This window comes from Suncus etruscus, chromosome 2 (genome assembly GCF_024139225.1).
Source record: "Suncus etruscus isolate mSunEtr1 chromosome 2, mSunEtr1.pri.cur, whole genome shotgun sequence".
Classification (NCBI taxonomy): domain Eukaryota; kingdom Metazoa; phylum Chordata; class Mammalia; order Eulipotyphla; family Soricidae; genus Suncus; species Suncus etruscus.
The window spans coordinates 54,898,147-54,915,479 of NC_064849.1; the positions used below are offsets into that span (position 1 = coordinate 54,898,147).

Below are 17,333 nucleotides of genomic sequence, written 5' to 3' on the forward strand. Positions count from 1 at the left end.
AATAAAAGAAAGAAAGAAAAAAGAAAACCAACAAAGCAACCCAACAACAGATCTAGATCTTAGAAGACAAAAAACAGGCAGGCCACTTGGTCCAAGTAGGACCCTCGGAAGGTGAAAAAAAAAACAAAAAAAAACAGATCTGTACATGAAAGAGGGAGTCGGGGTAAAGAAAGGGGGCGGTGGATGGACTCGGGGACCCCCTCGAGTGGAGTGGAGAGAAGCCGGCGGACCTGCTCGAATTCAAAGTGCTAGAATCAAAGGGTCTGAACGAAAAAACGCCCACGATGCCGATGCCGATGCCGATGGATCGATGCCTCCTGCAATGCGCCCGGGCCTCCCGCCTCAGTCCTCCTTGCGCTCCAGGGCCTGCGCCGCGTGGATGCCGTTGCTGTAGACCGGGAAGGGCAGCGTGGTGGAGAAGAGTCCCTCGGCCGTGGTGAACACGTTGCCCGTGGGCATCTGCGTCAGGCTGGCCGCGCTCACCGCGCCCCCGAAGGGTCCCGACATGTTGAGCCGGTGCACGTGGTGGTAGAGCATCTCCATGGGCGTTTTGGGGTCGAGGCCGAAGCCGGGGCTGTTGACGTCCACGAAGTTAACGGCGTGCGCGTTGGGCAGCAGGTTGCCCTGCATGGCCAGGGTCACCTCGGCGGGCGCGTAGCGGATGGTGCCCGTGGTGTAGACCCTCTGCGCCGCCGTGCTGCTGGCCGCCAGGGTCCCGGTCACCCGGTGCACCAAGGGCAGCACCACGTTGCCCGCCTGCAACCGCTGCAGCGCCTCCAGGTCCCCGGTGTAGAGCAAGGAGTTGGACGTGGCCGAGCCGTTGCTGCTGCTGCTGTTGCTGCTGTTGCCGCCGCCGCCGGAGGCCCCGCTCGCGCCCCCGCCGCCGCCCCCGGGGTGCTTGTCCCGCGGGGACGCCGAGAGCGGGGGCGACAGCGGGTCGGAGGCCCCCGCGGCCAGGGCCGGGGTGGCGGGCGCGCTGAACTGAGTCTTGCGGGCCCCGTCGGCCCCGGGGGGCGTGAGCACCGAGTCCGGGATGGCCACGTGCAGCCCCCCGCCGCCGCCGCCCGCGCTGCCCTGCGGGGAGGGGAAGTGCTCCGAGCTGGGGGGCTTGGTCATGCTGTAGGGAGACTCGTTCCTGGAGATCTCGCGGTTGGGCGGGTAGTTCCAGATGCTGCTGTCGTTGTCGAAGTTGATGGGCTCGGCGATCTCCGTCTTGATCTTGAGCACCGAGGCGCTGTGGGGCGAGGCCAGCAGCCGCGGGGGCTCGGCCAGGCCCGCGGCCTCCAGGCCAGCAGCGCCGCCGCCGCCGCCGCCGCCGCCCCCGGGGCTCGACGCGCTGGACAGGCGCCGGCGGCTGGCGCTGCCGCCCTTCTGCCTTTTCCGCCGCCGCTTGCGCTTGGGGTGCTGCGCCCCCGGGGCCTGCGCGCCCGCCTCGCTCGCGCTGTCCGAGTCCTTGGCGCTGTCGGACGTGAGCGACTCGCAGGCCTGCAGCCGCGCGTCCGACTCGCTCTCCACGTAGCGCTCCACCTTGATGCGCATCGGGCCCAGCGCGCCGAAGCCGTCCTCGGCCGCCTTGGGCTGCTCGAAGTCCGAGTGCTCGAAGCTGTCGTCGCTGTCGCGGCTGTCGGGGTTGCTGGAGCTGTGGCCGTCGTCGTGGCAGTTCATCTCGTCGTCGCACGTGTTGCCCGACTTCTTCCGATCGGGCTCGGGGTCCTCGCTGTTCTCTGACTGGTTTCCCTTCTCGTCCGACTTGGAGTTGTCGTTGTCCTCTGACAGCAGCGCCAGGGAGGTTGGCAGGGGTGGGGAGAGAGGGGGGGGGGGAGAGAAGAATGGAGACACAGTGTGAGCCGGGGCAGGACTCGCCTAAAGGGGGAGAGCTGCAGGGTCAGGAACTGGGCTGGCCTGGCCCAGCTTTTGGGCAAATGGATGGTTGTTTCTGTATCTCTTGCTCCACTGCCTAGGCTTCCGTCCCCTGCGTCTCTGTCTCGGTCTCTCTCTGTCTCTCTCCTCTCTCTCCCTCCCTCCCCCTCTCTCCTCTCCTCTTCACTCTCTCCTCTCCTCTCTTTTCTCTCCTCTCCTCTTCTCTCTTCTGCTCTCCTCTTCTCTCTTCTCTTCTCTCCTCTCTTCTCCTTTCTCCTCTCTCTTCTCTCCTCTCCTCTTCTCTCTCTCCTCTCCTCTGTTTCCTCTCCTCTCTCCTCACCTCTCCTCTCCTCTCCTCTTTTCTCTCTCTTCTCTCCTCTCCTCTCCTTTCTCTCCTCTCCTCTTCTCTCTTCTGCTCTCCTCTTCTCTCTTCTCTTCTCTCCTCTCTTCTCCTTTCTCCTCTCTCTTCTCTCCTCTCCTCTTCTCTCTCTCCTCTCCTCTGTTTCCTCTCCTCTCTCCTCACCTCTCCTCTCCTCTCCTCTCCTCTTTTCTCTCTCTTCTCTCCTCTCCTCTCCTTTCTCCTCTCTCCTCTCCTCTCCTCTCCTCTCCTCTCCTCTCCTCTCCTCTCCTCTCCTCTCCTCTTCTCTTCTCTCTCTCTCTCTCTCTCTCTCTCTCTCTCTCTCTCTCTCTCTCTCTCTCTCTCTCTCTCTCTCTCTCCCCTCCCCCTCCCCACAGTCTATTTCTCGGTTTCTGTCGTGTGGGTCCTTAATCCGAGTCTGAAGTGGGGCTCACGGGCCGAAAGCTAAGCTGTTGGAACACTTGTTATAAACGTCGAATCTCAACCCCCTCTCTCTCTCCAACTTACTGAATTCCTGTTCTGCATTTGTGCAAGATGTCCGGGACACATTCAAGCTTGCCAGGCCTTGCCATGTCAGGTAAATAAATGCTCTGAGCCAGAGCAAATTACCTGGAATAAGTGTCGGTGACAGAAAAATGATGGCATGCAAGGTGACTTTCTAAAGAGGTCGGCACCTTCCATGCATGAATATTTGCACCTTATTTGAAAAGCCGACTCCTCATTCCCGAAGCTCTTTTTCTCCATAGCACTTGCCACCATCTGATTCACTGTCTTTATTATCTACTACTGCCTCTTCTCCCCATTAGGACGTCAGCTCCAGGACCAGGGCCTTTTATCTTTTTTGTTCATTGCTACGTGTGCTATAAATATGGAGTGGGGAAGTCTAGAACCTAAAGTACCTTCAAATGAATATCATTTCAGAAGAGGACAAGATCTTCCTCTCTGGTGCTCCTCAACTATTTCTGCTGCCCTGGCACTCTCTAGACTCAGGGACAGGAAGAGCAAGTGCCCTCAGTATATGGGTGGAGGAACCTCATCAGGCACACTTTCATGAGAATAGATATTTCATCACATCACACAAAGGTCACTGGTTGAAGAAGAAAGCTGGTCCAGGCATAACCTTTGGGCAAATGTTATGGTTGCTGAGTCTATTGTTCCTAGAGCAGAAAAATTGCTTTAGAAAGGCTAAGGAATGTTTACAGCTACAAAAATTATTTGAGTTCTGTGTTCCCTGCCCCTGTGCATGTTTGTGGCAAGGGGTTGAGGACTGGCAAGGGCACTCTTTTTTAAAAATATAGCATTCGCAGTATCCTGTGGAATTTCAGAGTATAAATTTCCAAAAGAAATATCAATGGGAACAGGTGGTTTTATTCTGCACATTGAAAAAGAACAGTCCAGCATCCTGAGCTTCTCTGATGTGTAAAATATCTCAGAGGCCTCTCTTGAAGTTGTGACTATTCAGGGCTCAAAGTCACATAATGTCTTGGAGCTAACAATCCTGTTACTGGGTTCTGGTAAGGTGGCCAGGCCTCCTTCCCTGTGGCCAATGGGGAACTGACATTAAGTGATTGCTAAATCAGCTTCTTTCAATTGTGTCTACATGCCACAGTGTGTATGAATATACACAACTTTAACAGTGTGCATGAATACACATAGCACACATGTTTATATATTTATATAGGACAATATACATGTAGGTGTGTATTATTATACCATCCCATATGTATGCATTATTTGTATATGGACTTTTCCATATTCATGTGCACATGTGTGAGTTGAGTGAGGATCAGAAATATCCACCCAGATGAGTAGCTCTGTAGTCACTTGATGTGACACATATTTCTAAGCCAAACTGGGACCTATAGGCTTTGCAGTGACCATGGCTCTTTGGCCACTGCCCACCCCTTGCATTTGGAGAGGCAAACCACAGAACATGGAGAAGTGTAATACCTGTAATACCTGAGGTGTCTTTAGAGTCTGACTCTGAGTCAGATGTCTCTGAGGACTCTGAAGTTTTCTCCGGCAGATGGGGGAGCTGTGCTATATCCATTGGGGTATCCTTGTACTCGGGATTACTGTAGGGAAAGAGAGGCAGGCATCAGAAGGGCAGATACCCATTCCACAAACTTTGCACATTTTCTTTCCAAAACAATTTTCTCTTTTTCACTATTTAAATTTGATTAAAGCATCGTGATTTACAAAGAAATACATAGTTGAGTTTCAGACATACAATGTTCCCGTCTTGATGTCACCACCATGTCACCTTACCTTCTTCACTAATGTTCCAAGGTTCTCTCCTACACCCCATCACACCCCCTGCCCCCAGTCTGTCATCTAAACAGGCACCATTTAAAGTGTGGTTGTTAAAGTTTGTTGTTGAGTCTAGTATTTAGATAATTAGCTCTATCATTTCTTAATACCACCGATGTACCTGAGTCCCCCTATCCCCTGTTACTTCTCATCTGTTCTCCACCTTTTCTCCACTAGATTTCTTTCTTTCTATACTCTACATACTCTTGACCATCTTCTTCTCATTCCTCTGGCCCAAAGTTTTGGAGTTTAGAAGATAAAATGTAAAACCATTCTCAGCTCATCACGGGACTTGAACAAGCTTTCATGTGCTGGAGAACAAGTGTACTCTGCTACAATGATTGAATGCCCAAATGCTATGTGAAAGGCACAAGAAAGCTTTGAAATAATCAGGTAGCCCTGGGGGCCATGGAAATGTACTGCTTTACATTCCTCCCAAAGTAACACCCGGGAGAGAAAGGGGGCTAAGAAGTACTCTCAACAACTCATTCCCACACCTCCTAGAGTGCCCCAGCTTCTCTGGGTTCCTAATGAGTCTATTGCCTCAGTATCCTGGTCTAGGCCCCTTGATGGAGCTTCTCAGCTGCTCAGATAGCGCCAAAACTTCTGGGGTAGGGGCAGGAGGCCTAGCTCCTAACGAGCTGACAGACACACAGGTGCTCCTTGGCTGCTCGGATCACAGCTACTGAACTGTCAACACACCCATTACAATCACATTTTCATCTGCGCATGGGGCGTACACCTGTGGCTTGTTAGCTGGAACTCTGATTGCAGCAGGGAGAGCCCCTGTGTGAAAGAGGCCCGAACAGAATGGGATCTAACCCCATTTGCACAAATGTGCTTCAGTTTCGTTTTATGTTTCATTTGGAAACATGCCTTTTGGGGAAGTCACTTTGGGTCATTGTGAGTTGTCTTTTAGAAATACCACTCCTAAATAAAAAATAAATAAATAAAAAAGAAATGCCACTCCATGGTCAGCCTAATATCTAAGTAGAATAGGTCATGGTAATGTGAAGGCACAAGAAAAGCTTTTCTCTCCTTCCCATGATGCAAAGCAGCCAGGAATTTATAGGAGATGACTACTTATTTGCTAATTTCTAGTGAGAGTCTCCTATTGCTACTCAGTCATTTGTAATCATAGTGAAATTTTTATACTGAAGAGTCACTGTTTCCATAACTGCTCAACAACTGCAAATGTCCCTGTGAGGGTTTATTCACTAAGATGGATCATCAGACATTTACTACTTAGCATGAGTTAGCTTCAGCATCAGGGCTTGCTTTAGGTAATCAGCTGAGACTAATGTAGGTAGCCTTAGCACTTTTGCAATCTCTGAGTACTCTAAGTCAGTAATTCTACCAAACCATTAGGAAGGAATGGGGGGGGGGGGGGGAAGACTAGAAAATCAGCAAAAGAAAAACATGGACATACAAAGAAGCTTGGTTTAGCTCCATAAAAAAGGGGATTCTGGGATAGAAGATGTGTTATGAAAAGGCTGCTCAAAGAAGAATGAAGGAAAAAATTATAAAATGAAAGAGGGCCGGAGTGATAGCACAGTGGTTAAGGCATTTGCCTTGCACGTGGCTGACCCAGGACACTCCTGGCATCGATACCTGTGTCACACATGGTTCCCCAAGCCAGGAGCTATTTCTGAGCACATAACCAGAAGTAACCCCTGAGCATCAGTGTGTGTGCCCCCCAAATAAAAATAAAAAAAAGAAAATAAAGGGGCTGGAGCCATAGTACAGTGGGTAGGGCATTTGCTTTGCACATGCTGAACCAGGTTCAACCCTTGGCATTGAATATGGACCCCCAAGCCTGTCAGGAGATTTCTGAGCACAGAGCCAGAGTGCTGATGGGTGTGGCCACAACCCCCAAAATAAGATAAGAAAACATAAAGTCTTTTTTTTTCCAAGGCCATGCCTTCACTAGATTATGGAAATGATAACAATGAGAAGTAGACTTGCAGGAGTTTTGCTAAAATCCATATATCTTTTAATCCAGATACATAGTGGTTTAGACTTGTTGTTCAACTTTCAATCTTCTATTACTGAAGGTAGGACGAGTAAATCAGCTGGAATAGAACCATCACATTTGAGAATGTGACTCCTAAGTCTGAACAGTGGCCTTTGCTAACCAAACTCTTTTCTTCCGACCAGTTGGAACAGAATTACCAAATGCTCATGAACATACACCATTTGAGTAGGTCAAGGGTGTTGATCTAGAGTTTCAAGCTCCATAACCTTTGTTTGTTCTCTCCATTTGAAAACAAAGTAGATGTTAATTTGCTGAGGAGGAAGTAAGAATGAATGTAGAAACCTCCTAACATGTAAGTAAGACTTACCATCAAGACTTTCTAGGGCCTTGGGGGCTTTCAGGGGACATGTGGTATTGGGCATTGAATTGAGGAAGGCTGTATGCAAGGTATATGCCTTCTCCTTTACTATCTAGTCCCCCTAATGAGAATTTTTATGACCTCTTGTACATTACTAATAGTCACTTTTTTTTGAACCATTATGGAAAAATTGTCCTTATATTAGAACTTTTCTTAAGTATATCACAAACGTGGGATAATTGGCCTAAAGACCAGGTTTTTGAGAGTCACATCAAAAATAGATATTTGCACTTTTAGAGAGAATTAATGTAGAGTGGTTATAAAAGACATAAATAGATAAATACTTTTCATTAAAAAGTAGTAGATATTAAAGCCTTCTCTAGAACAGTGATCATTGTTATTTATTTATCTATCATTATTATTAAATACCTTCAAGTTGTCAGCAAGGTAAATGACTATACTGATGAGCCCTGATTGTTAACATCTCTGCCACCTTGATTCATCTGGGATTCAGCTGACTAACAAGCTACAGTCAGAACTTCCAAGTTTTTTCATTGTGGGTGGGCCATACTTGACAACTTTTAGGCTGAGAGACAGTACAGACTTAAATGACAATGGTGGAAGTTAGAACTTCTCTTAGAAGATTTGTCCCCAATCTGTACCAAGCTTAAGTATTGATCTTTTCTTTAGTTTTTGTTTTGTTTGTTTGTTTTTGTTTTGGGGTCACACCCAGCGATGTTCAGGGGTTACACCTGGCTTTGCACTCAGAAATTGCTCCTGGCAGGTTCGGGGGCAATATGGGATACTGGGGATTGAATCCGGGTCCATCTTAGGTTGTCTGCATGCAAGGCAAATGCCCTACTGCTGTGCTTTTGCTTCAGCCCCTAAGTATTGATATTATTTACTTTTCTATTAGTGTCTAAAGGAAGAGCATGAGGCAAGAAAGAGAAATGGTGTTCACAGTAGAATCTAGGAGTAGTTGAGAAAACTATTAAGAAAACAGGAAAGTATTAAGAAAAATTAAAAATTAAAATTAAAAAATTTAAAATTAAGAAATTTAAAAATTAAAATTAAGAAAATTAAGAAAAATTTAAGGAAATATTAGGAAAATATTAAGAAAAACAGGAAAATATATTAAGAAAACAGGAAAACTTGATGAACTCACAGATCAGGTAAGAGGCATTTGCCATTGTCTTTATACTGGTAGAGGCTTGATTCTGACAGCAACTTGCTTACTAAAACTTTAATGCCCAGGAAACTGAACCCTGGGCATAGGCAATATACTAAGGGCTTCAACTTGAGGTGGAATACAAGAGGGATGTAGTGTACCTAACTCCATTTTGCTAGATGTTCACAAGAATTAGAGTGCATTAGTATATGTGTGGTGAAGAGAAAGGTGGTACTTTTGAATGATTTAGCTATAGGAAAAAATCTGTATTCCTTATCTTGCCTGGATATTGATGGGAAAGCCAAAGCAACTTCTGCAGAGCTGCTCAATTGTTGAGAGACCAAGAATTATTGAAAATTTTGTCACTCTACCTAGAAGTCCTTTCCAATAATAGCTTTGATGTTTTCACATTTCTTTGAATCTTGTGGAAAGAAAAAGCAGAATTTCCACATAATTCCACACCAGATACTGTCAAAAGATAATACAACATGTCAGCTAATAACCCTTGGGCTGCATATTTTATAACAGTCAGAAATGAAAAAAGAATTAGAAAATATACCTAAGAAGATAGTTCACCCAGATGATATTCTTCTCATTTGCATTCTTGGCATTAATAGCTATGGTGGCACTAGACTGTATCCAAATATAGCCTCCATTCTTCTGCATCCAACGATAGTACTTCGTCACACACTGGCCCTTATTCAGTACTGGGGGGAAAACAAAACAGAAGGCATTGTGCATTAAGATGGGACCAAATGGTTACTATCTCTGCAAAACCAAGAGCTTAGAAAGCAGAGGGCTCCAAAGCGCACTTGGGACCACCCTTTGTATCCACTAATGGAGTGTTCCCTGAAGGTGGAGGAGAGGGAAAAAATACCCAACAGTTCAGGAAAGTTCTGGAATCAGAGTTACTAGCAGTGACTGCATGAAATGACTGCATGAAAGAAAGAATGCACCTTTAGAATGAACAGAAGAATGCGAGGACTCCAAAGCCTTTGGGCTCACAGATTACCTAACAGAGTGTGGATCTTGTAAATGGGCTTGGATTTCAGGTAGGTGGGAACTAAAGCAAGTTTGTAATTTCTTCATAACATTGAGGTAGGCCTCTCAGAGGTTCTGAGTATTTGAACAGGCATATTGCTCCTCTGCCCTCTTTAATCATCTCGCTTCAGTGTGAGCCGTATCAACCACAGTCCCCTTGTATCTATTTTTGAGCTTCTTGATAAAAATTTATAGTTCAGGTTGAATTAAATTGGTATTGGTCAATTGGGGAAATCCTGGTGAGACTTTACTGGATGTTGAAACAAAATAATTTCTGCAAACAAACCAGAGTGCAACACTGGCCTAAGGGAGACACAGAATTGACTTGGCTAGAGCCAGAGTGACAGCTCCATACAGAAGCTGAAATATGGCTCAAAATGAAGGACGGAGTAAAAACAATCACTAATGTGGAACGGTGCCATTAAATACCCACTGAAAGAGAGCTTTAAAATGCAGATGTTAAAAATGATACTTTAACCAAAATCTTGCCAAGATGAAATTGATTTGATTTGTATCTGGGTACTCCTGAGCTAGTAAAAGGGGGAAAGGGCAGTAAATCAGCCCTTGAAATAAAGTGCTACGGATGGGAATGGTTTAAAAAGATGCTGGAAATGTGCAAAACCTGCTGTTATGACTTGGATGAGAATACAGCAACGCGTCAACCCTCCCCCCCATCATGCCAGCTGGCTCACCACTAGAGGGCAGTGTGCACTCGTCCACGTCGCCCAGTTTTGGCATGTCCTTGTCTCCGTCTGCTGAAATGAAAAACCTCTAACTGCTGTAATAAATTTGGCTAAATTAGCTGCTAAATGGTTATCTCAAGTAATATGTATTTGCATTAATCATCTTGCTCTAAACCAGAACAAGCCAGAGTCCTAAAGACGTAGTAAATTCATATTGTCCATTTAATTACGGCTAATAAGTGCTTCATATACAATAGTTTCATGAAGTACATTTTGATTTTTTTTTGTGGGGAGGGGTGAATGGGTAAAGGGAAGTCACTTTGGAAAAGAGCCATGTGGAAGGCTGTTGAAGCTCTTCCTGTCAAATCTGAGCCACTCTACCTGCCTTCAGAAGTGATCAGAAACTCCCCCCCCCCTCCACACACACATATATTCATCAACTTCGCTGCTTTACTCTGATTCTCCCTTTTTTTATCACAATATGCTAAACTTAATAATTATGTCTTAACCTTGCTTGAAAAAAGGCTTGCTTTGATGATCTCTTCAAATGCTGGCAAACTATAGTGTGAAACTGTTCAATAGTTGAGGGTGTTTTGAGGCCTGTAACTGCTGTCTTCCCTGGGAGGCGAGGCGCCACAGGTAGCATTGTGTGCTCCTTTGTAGGCGATTGTAAGTTCTGCCATCTGCATGCATGGCTGCCCAGCCTACAGAACCACAGGGCGAAGCTGAAAGCAAGAAAATACTAACTCTGCCACATAGCTCTTCTGTCAAACCATTGTTGCATGCAACAAGATGTGCTTTTATTCAAATCCTCTCAACCTGGTTAACTATTAATAGAAAACGATGGGTTATGAAACTCTGCCCACTCTTTTCTGAGCAAAAACTAACTGCACCCCAATCAGCAGTTGGCGTATAATTCTGTCTGCTGAGTACCTGGAATAAGGAATCATTTCAAATGGTCCTGGATTTCTTAACAAAGGCAAAAGAGGACTAGGAAAGCCCTTTTTAAGCTTATAAAGAAAACACAAGTCCATGGGCCAGAGCCACTCAACCTGGCTGAAGATTCCTGGCTAGAATTGGAAGAGAACAGGCAAAATTTCAAAATAATAAAAATAAAAAACTCCAGATTACAAAGCCTAGAATGGGGTAAAGTAAGAAAGGAATTATGAAGTCAAATTAGAATTTGTCCAATCAACATGAAGATGACTCCCACAACCTAACAATACTTTATGTAAAAACAAACAAACAAACGAAAATGCCTGGGACCAGAGAAAAAGCACAATGGGTAGGGCATTTGCATGTATTTCATCCCCAGCTTCTGATACGGTCTCCAAGTCTGCTTAGAGCAATTTCTGAGTACACAGCCAGGAGTAACCCTTGAGTGCTGCCAGCCAGGGGTGGCCCCAAAACAAAACAAATAAGGGAGAAAAAAAAAAACCTGAACTTGCTCCCAACTAGAAAATGAACAGTCTACATAACAGAGGCTTCTCTGGTTTCCACAATGTACTGAGAAGGGTCCTAGGCTTGATGTTGCTTTAAGACATACTATGGTGCCATCTCTTTGAGTGCAACTGGGTTTCCAGAGAAGACAAGCCCAATATTCAAGCACTTTAACAAAGCCATATCACTCAGGTTATGGGCCATCCTTCAGGGTTTCTCCAGAAATTTGTCAGCTGATGCTTTGAGTTACTATGATGAAGACCACAAGATCTTCTCAAGGTCAATGAAGAAGATAAATTGACCTAATCCTTTCATTTGTGCTTGGCCAGGCAGACAAGAATTCTTTACAGGAAAAATTTTCAGCCTGGTCTTAGATAAAGACTTGCCTGAGGATTGGGGTTTTTTTGAATGAGACTAAATGAGCTCTAAATTTTCATCATCAGTGGGAATTTAGATAATTAGAGATAAGGTGCTTTTTGAGTTGCAAGACCAATCACATGAAATGTTGAGCAACATAGCACCCCAATTGCTTATCCCCCCCACCTCTCAGGAAGTCCCATAAAGAAGTCACAATGGAATTTTACCTCTTTTCAAAAAGACATATCTTTTTGCTTGGGGCTCTAGAACATAAATTTATGATTTGGGGGATGAAACCTCTTTCTTGGGAAAAAAAAAGAAAAAACCACCCAGCATACTAGCAAATCAGTTGGATCATTCCAGCTGTGTCAGAGGCAGGATCTGACAGTTTTTCCTGAGCTCATGTGGTCCTAATCAGCTCAAGAAGAGAAACCACTTTGGTGCCAGTTTGAAAGCGATTTTTAGTTTGCAATAAATGAGACAACTTGAAAAATACAAAAACTTATTTCTTTTATTATTTTCTTGAATCCAGTAGCTGTTCCATTTATTTTTTGAGCTTTAGCTTTAGTTAATGGAGAGAATGTATGTCCATTCACTTTCTAAAACATCTTTAATGGAGAAAACGAGAAATAAGAATCATGTAAATCACTTCCTATGGAAGTCTCAAAAATAGTTAATTGTCACTTGAAAGGAGGTACTCATCAAACCAATGAGCCCAGAAGTAGATTCATAACAGTGTGCTCAAACTCTACAGGGAAAAAGCAGAGAGGAAAGAGATATATGAATGCTATTTTGAATTTCATGCCCATGATCTTGCTCTTAGTATTTCCAACATACAACCTGTGTCTTCTCTTTGGTTTCCACCAATTTTACTTTTTTTTGTCCATTTTTTTTCTTTAGAGCAGCCTATATTCTCTTACTGAATTAATTCATTGATCATAACATCTCTATAATTTTGTCTTTAAAATTGGACTATTGAATTCATTTAAGGTTCCCCAAAATTTCAAAGGCTTTTCCTTAGATTTGGCCCTGTAGTCATAAAGTTCCACAGAGGCCACATCAGAATGTGTCCCTACTTACTCCAAAATCCAGAGTGTCACAAATTGCTATTACTTAGAAGGCAACCAAGAAACTATCAGCAGTGCCAGTCCACCTTCTTCCATGCCAAAGGTTCTTTCACTTTACAAACTCATCTCTGGAGGGCAAAGGTAGACCCACATTTGTGAGAATACAAAAGAGAGGAACACTTGTATTCTTAAATCCTTCTGACTGAACTGCTCTTGTCCCACCCATTGGACAATTTGGGACTATTAACGTCAACACACAACCCTCATCTAATTGTGAGAAGAGTGACAAATTCACTTGAATCAAAAGAAAAATGGCAAAGAGATTACATTTTAGAACATGTAACCTTTTATGCCAAATACACGCTTTATCCCTCAAAGGCCAGGTGCTCAGCTTTATGGACTCTTTCTAAAATGTCAGCTGGTCTTTGGGTCTGAACTCAGTGGTAAGTATACAAAAAATCTATTGCTCAGCAAGAATAGCTACCGTTTCCCCTGATCCAGTGAACTCTGAGGCACACACATCCATGGCTCTGCACAGTTACCAATAGAGGGATTTCAGTTTTCCTTGGGGAAACTTTGTCCAGTGAAATAGACCTATGATTGAGAAGACATAAAGGATGCCTGTGTCTGTGGCAGGAACATGATTCTGTTAGTAAATCAAAACAAATCAGTACAAGTTTGCCTTCAGAAATATGGAGAAAAAAAGAGAACATGGTCTCTTCCTGTTGGGCTGTTCTACAAAATCAAAGCCAAAGATTCTAAATAGTGAGTTACTTGTGTGTTCAAAAGAAGGAAGCAGTCTAATTCAGTTTGAAGAGGAGATGAAGAACACATCTCAAAAGCGGTCTTTTAGCGAAGTGGCTCACAAAAGGACATTTTAGTGGTTTGCATATGCATTAAAAAGCTGCAATACTTGATGTATTCAGGTAAGTATAGAATAAATAGGAAATGGTGAGCTCATCCGCGATTTCACACTTCACATTCACATAGCTGAACAAAGAGCCTCATTATCGTCATGGTGATCAGAGGTCGCATCTGCAGAACTGGGCACCCCCTCGGAGGTACCTTCATCAATGGCTGCAGAGAATGAGGAGTGGGGCTTTTTGCTAGAAACTCCAAAATTATGTGGCATGAGTGAGGAAGAGGGAGAGAGGGAGAGAGGGGAGAGAGGATAGGGAGAGAGAGAGGGGAGAAAGAGAGAGAGGAGAGAGAGGGGAGAGTGGAGAGGGAGAGAGAGAGGAGAGAGAGAGGAGAGGGAGGGGGGAGAGTGGAGAGAGTGGAGAGGGAGAGAGAGGAGAGATAGAGAGAGGAGAGAGGGGGAGAGAGAGAGAGAGAGAGAGGGAGAGAGAGAGAGGAGAGAGGAGAGAGGGAGAGAGAGAGAGAGAGAGAGAGAGAGAGAGAGAGAGAGAGAGAGAGAGAGAGAGAGAGAGAGAGAGAGAGAGGAAAGGAAATCTATGCCAGAATCACACTTAATACCACAGTTGGGTGCTGCGCTGTAGCCACTGGTTCTCTGTCGACATTCACAAAACTGGCAGATGAAACATGAAAAAGAATACTGACTCTTTAATCTCTGCTTCTCCACCTAAGGCCCAAGGCAGGCTGACAGGGAACTTCATTCTGGAAACAGGACTTTTTTTTTAAATTCTGGATTACTTTTTTTTCCTGCTTTTGAAAACTGTGTGCTATAGGGGAATGAATCTGACATAGATTTCAAACAAGAACAAGTTTTTTTTATCTAAAAAGTTATAGTCCTTGATGCTTACAGGAAGGTCATTTTCAAAACCCACAGAAGAAACAGCATTACAATGAGAAACTGTGCAATAACTGCTTTATTTACTTGCTGTAGAGATTTGTTTTTAATTGAGAATCTCTATAGGATCAACCAGATTTTGATGCCGTGGAGACTTTCCTATAGATTTTGCAATTAGTAAGCTAGATGACTTAAATAGCAGGCATCCAACAAATTGGTTTTTAGGATGGGGGATATTTTGGTTGTTAGTTATCAATAAATATTTGTGCTGGGCACTATCTGATAAGGCTGAATGATATGTAATACTTAATGTGCATTAGGGGGTTAAGGACAGAAGACTTGTAGATGCTTTGTGAATGACTATGCATCATCTATGGATTTTCCCTCTATTACACTAATGACGGGCCCTGCTTGAATTGCAATCTGTGTGATTTATAACCTCAGAAGAGGTTTTTTCCTATACCACTGCCAATTGATAGATTTTTATTAACTGTTAATATTGAATCATGTAGAAAACTTTTCATTGATTTAGGACCTGCCAATTTGTTAAGTTTTAAAAAACACCCCTCCTGCTTCATGACAATGTACTGACTTGGAGATCAAGGCTTTAAACACTAATGGTATTATGTTTTAAGACAGAAAAAAATCAAATAATTGTTGGCAATACTGACATTGAGGATTTCAGATTATTTTCAAGTTTTTTGCCGGGCAACCAGAGAATTTTAGTATCATTCATTTCTTCTCAACCTACAAAAGTTATGGACAGGTATTTCTTAGCCCCTGCATCTGTCCTTTTTTTTTTTCGGTGGGGATTTGCAATAAAAGGAAGTAATGGACTTCTTAGCATGGAATTAAGAAAAATTTAGGTCTCCACAAAGAAGAAAAGTATTGAATATATTTTCTCATTCTAGAATTTTGTTGAAAGCCTCTACTCCATGCCAGGCACTGAGGAATAGCAAAGTTAGCAAATCTTTAAGGGATCCCATCCTCCTTTATTAGTTTCAATTAGTCCTAGTAATTCCAGTTCCCTTGCCAGCCATTGGATTAGGTTTGGGATGTGATGAAACATGGGACAATGAGACTCCAGGGGAAGTCACTCTACAGTGGGAAGCTGCTGAAAGGTTTTCTTCATTCTGTAAATCTGGACTTAAGATTATTTGGCTTTGAATGGGAGACAGATTCGAATCAGTCATTAAAGCATCTGTAACAGCAGTAACTGCCAGATCTGGAAAAGGCAAGTCAGGGAAAATTTTTCTTTCTTTCCTTTTTTGGTTTTTGGGTCACACCCGGAAGCTCTAAGCTCAGAAATTGCTCCTGGCAGGCCTGGGGGACCATCTGGGATGCCAGGATTTGAACCACCATCCTTCTGCGTCTAAGGCAAATGCCCTTCCGCTGTGCTATCTCTCCGGCCCGAGTCAGGGCAAATTTTTCACCTCTGTTAAAAACAAAGAATAATGGGAGCCCAGGAGAAAGCCTAAAGATCTGGAGAATAAGCTTGGCATACAGGGAGTCCTGTGTTTGATTCCCAACATTACATAGTCCCCTGAGCACTGAATTTAGAGTAGCATCATTGGGTGTGGCCTACAAAGCAAAACCACAATGGAGATAAATGGACTGTTGGGATTTTGAAACTGGGATATAAGGCTGAACAACAATGATAATGAAAGTCTGGAAGAATGAGGTGAATATTATACTCAAGTTTATGTTTTGATGGAGCCCGTGTTCCTGAGGTAGCCAGTTCATGAAATCCATTAGAAATCATTAATATGAACTATATGTCCCGAGATACAAAATACAAAATCAGAAATACAAAACCAGAATACAAAAATCAGAAATATTGAAAAGAGAAAAACCACACATGTGCACTTGTTCACCTGTTTTTAGACTTTCAGAAACCCAAGTCTTTTACTGTGAAAACATTACAGCTCCTCCCACATGGCTGTCCCAGAAAAAAACTTTGCCACTTTCTTCTTCCCTTTTTTAAATAATATTTTTGTTTAAGCACCATGATTACAAACATGTTTGTAGTTGGGTTTTAATTAAGAAAAAAAAAAAACCCACCCCCCTTCACCAGTGCCACTTTCTTCTGATAACAGATCTCTACTCTGGGGCTTGGTGTTTGATGGGCTCCATCCAAGTCCCTGGAGGAATCTTAATTGTTTGAAGCAATTGTGGTAATTCCATCCTAAGTATATGGTTTAGGCTTGAGTATTTCATGAAAGTTAACAGGTTTTCTTTCTACTGGAACTCTGGTAATATTTTCTTTTAAAAAACGTGAACAAGAAATAGTGACTGACCATTTCCTGACTTTGGACATTGCTCTGAGAGCTTGAAGGGTGCTACTGTGATCGTCTGCTAATGAATAAAAAGTTAAGACAATTAGGAAGAATACTTCATTTTCACTTGAGTTTTATGCTATTTGGGGCTTTTGTTTGGTTTAGTTTGGTTTGGGTCACACCTGGTAATGCTCAGAGATTTCTCCTGGCTCTGCACTCAGGAATCACTCCTACAACTGCTCTGGTGACAATATGTGTCAGCAGTTTGCAGAGCAAAAGTGTTAACCTCTGTGTTAATTCTCCAGTCCCATGTTTTGTAATATGTGTAACCGGACACATTCTAGTGATTTCACTCAGAAAATTCTAGTAAATCAGAGAGGATATGGGAGCTTAGAAAAGGTTCAAACAACCTTATCTATAGCTAACCCTGTATTACTGGAAAAAAAAATTTTTTTTGTATTCTGAGAACATCCAATAATTTAATCTAATTCTCTGTTTTTGAGTTTGTTTGTTTGTTATATGGCCATACCTCGTAGTGACCAGGGGTTACTCCTGGTTCTGCACTCAGAAATCACTCCTGGCAGGCTTGAGTGACCCTATGGGATGCTGGGGATCAAACCCAGGTTGGCCATGTACGAGGCAAATGCCTACCCACTGAGCTATTGCTCTGGCCCCAATGCCATCCATTTG

General features: G+C 43.7%; 1 protein-coding gene across 1 annotated transcript in view; it reads right to left on the reverse strand.

Moving 5' to 3' along the window:
- Positions 1-330: 330 nt before the first annotated feature.
- NPAS3 (neuronal PAS domain protein 3) overlaps positions 331-17,333 on the reverse strand; it is a 968,248-nt gene continuing 951,245 nt past the window's right edge. Inside the window, exons 10-12 of the mRNA XM_049766578.1 lie at positions 8,589-8,736; positions 4,169-4,293; positions 331-1,769 (exon numbers count right to left, since the gene is read on the reverse strand). Coding sequence (XP_049622535.1) covers positions 343-1,769; positions 4,169-4,293; positions 8,589-8,736 — 1,700 coding nt within the window. The 3' untranslated portion in view covers positions 331-342. The remainder of the gene's footprint in view (positions 1,770-4,168; positions 4,294-8,588; positions 8,737-17,333) is intronic.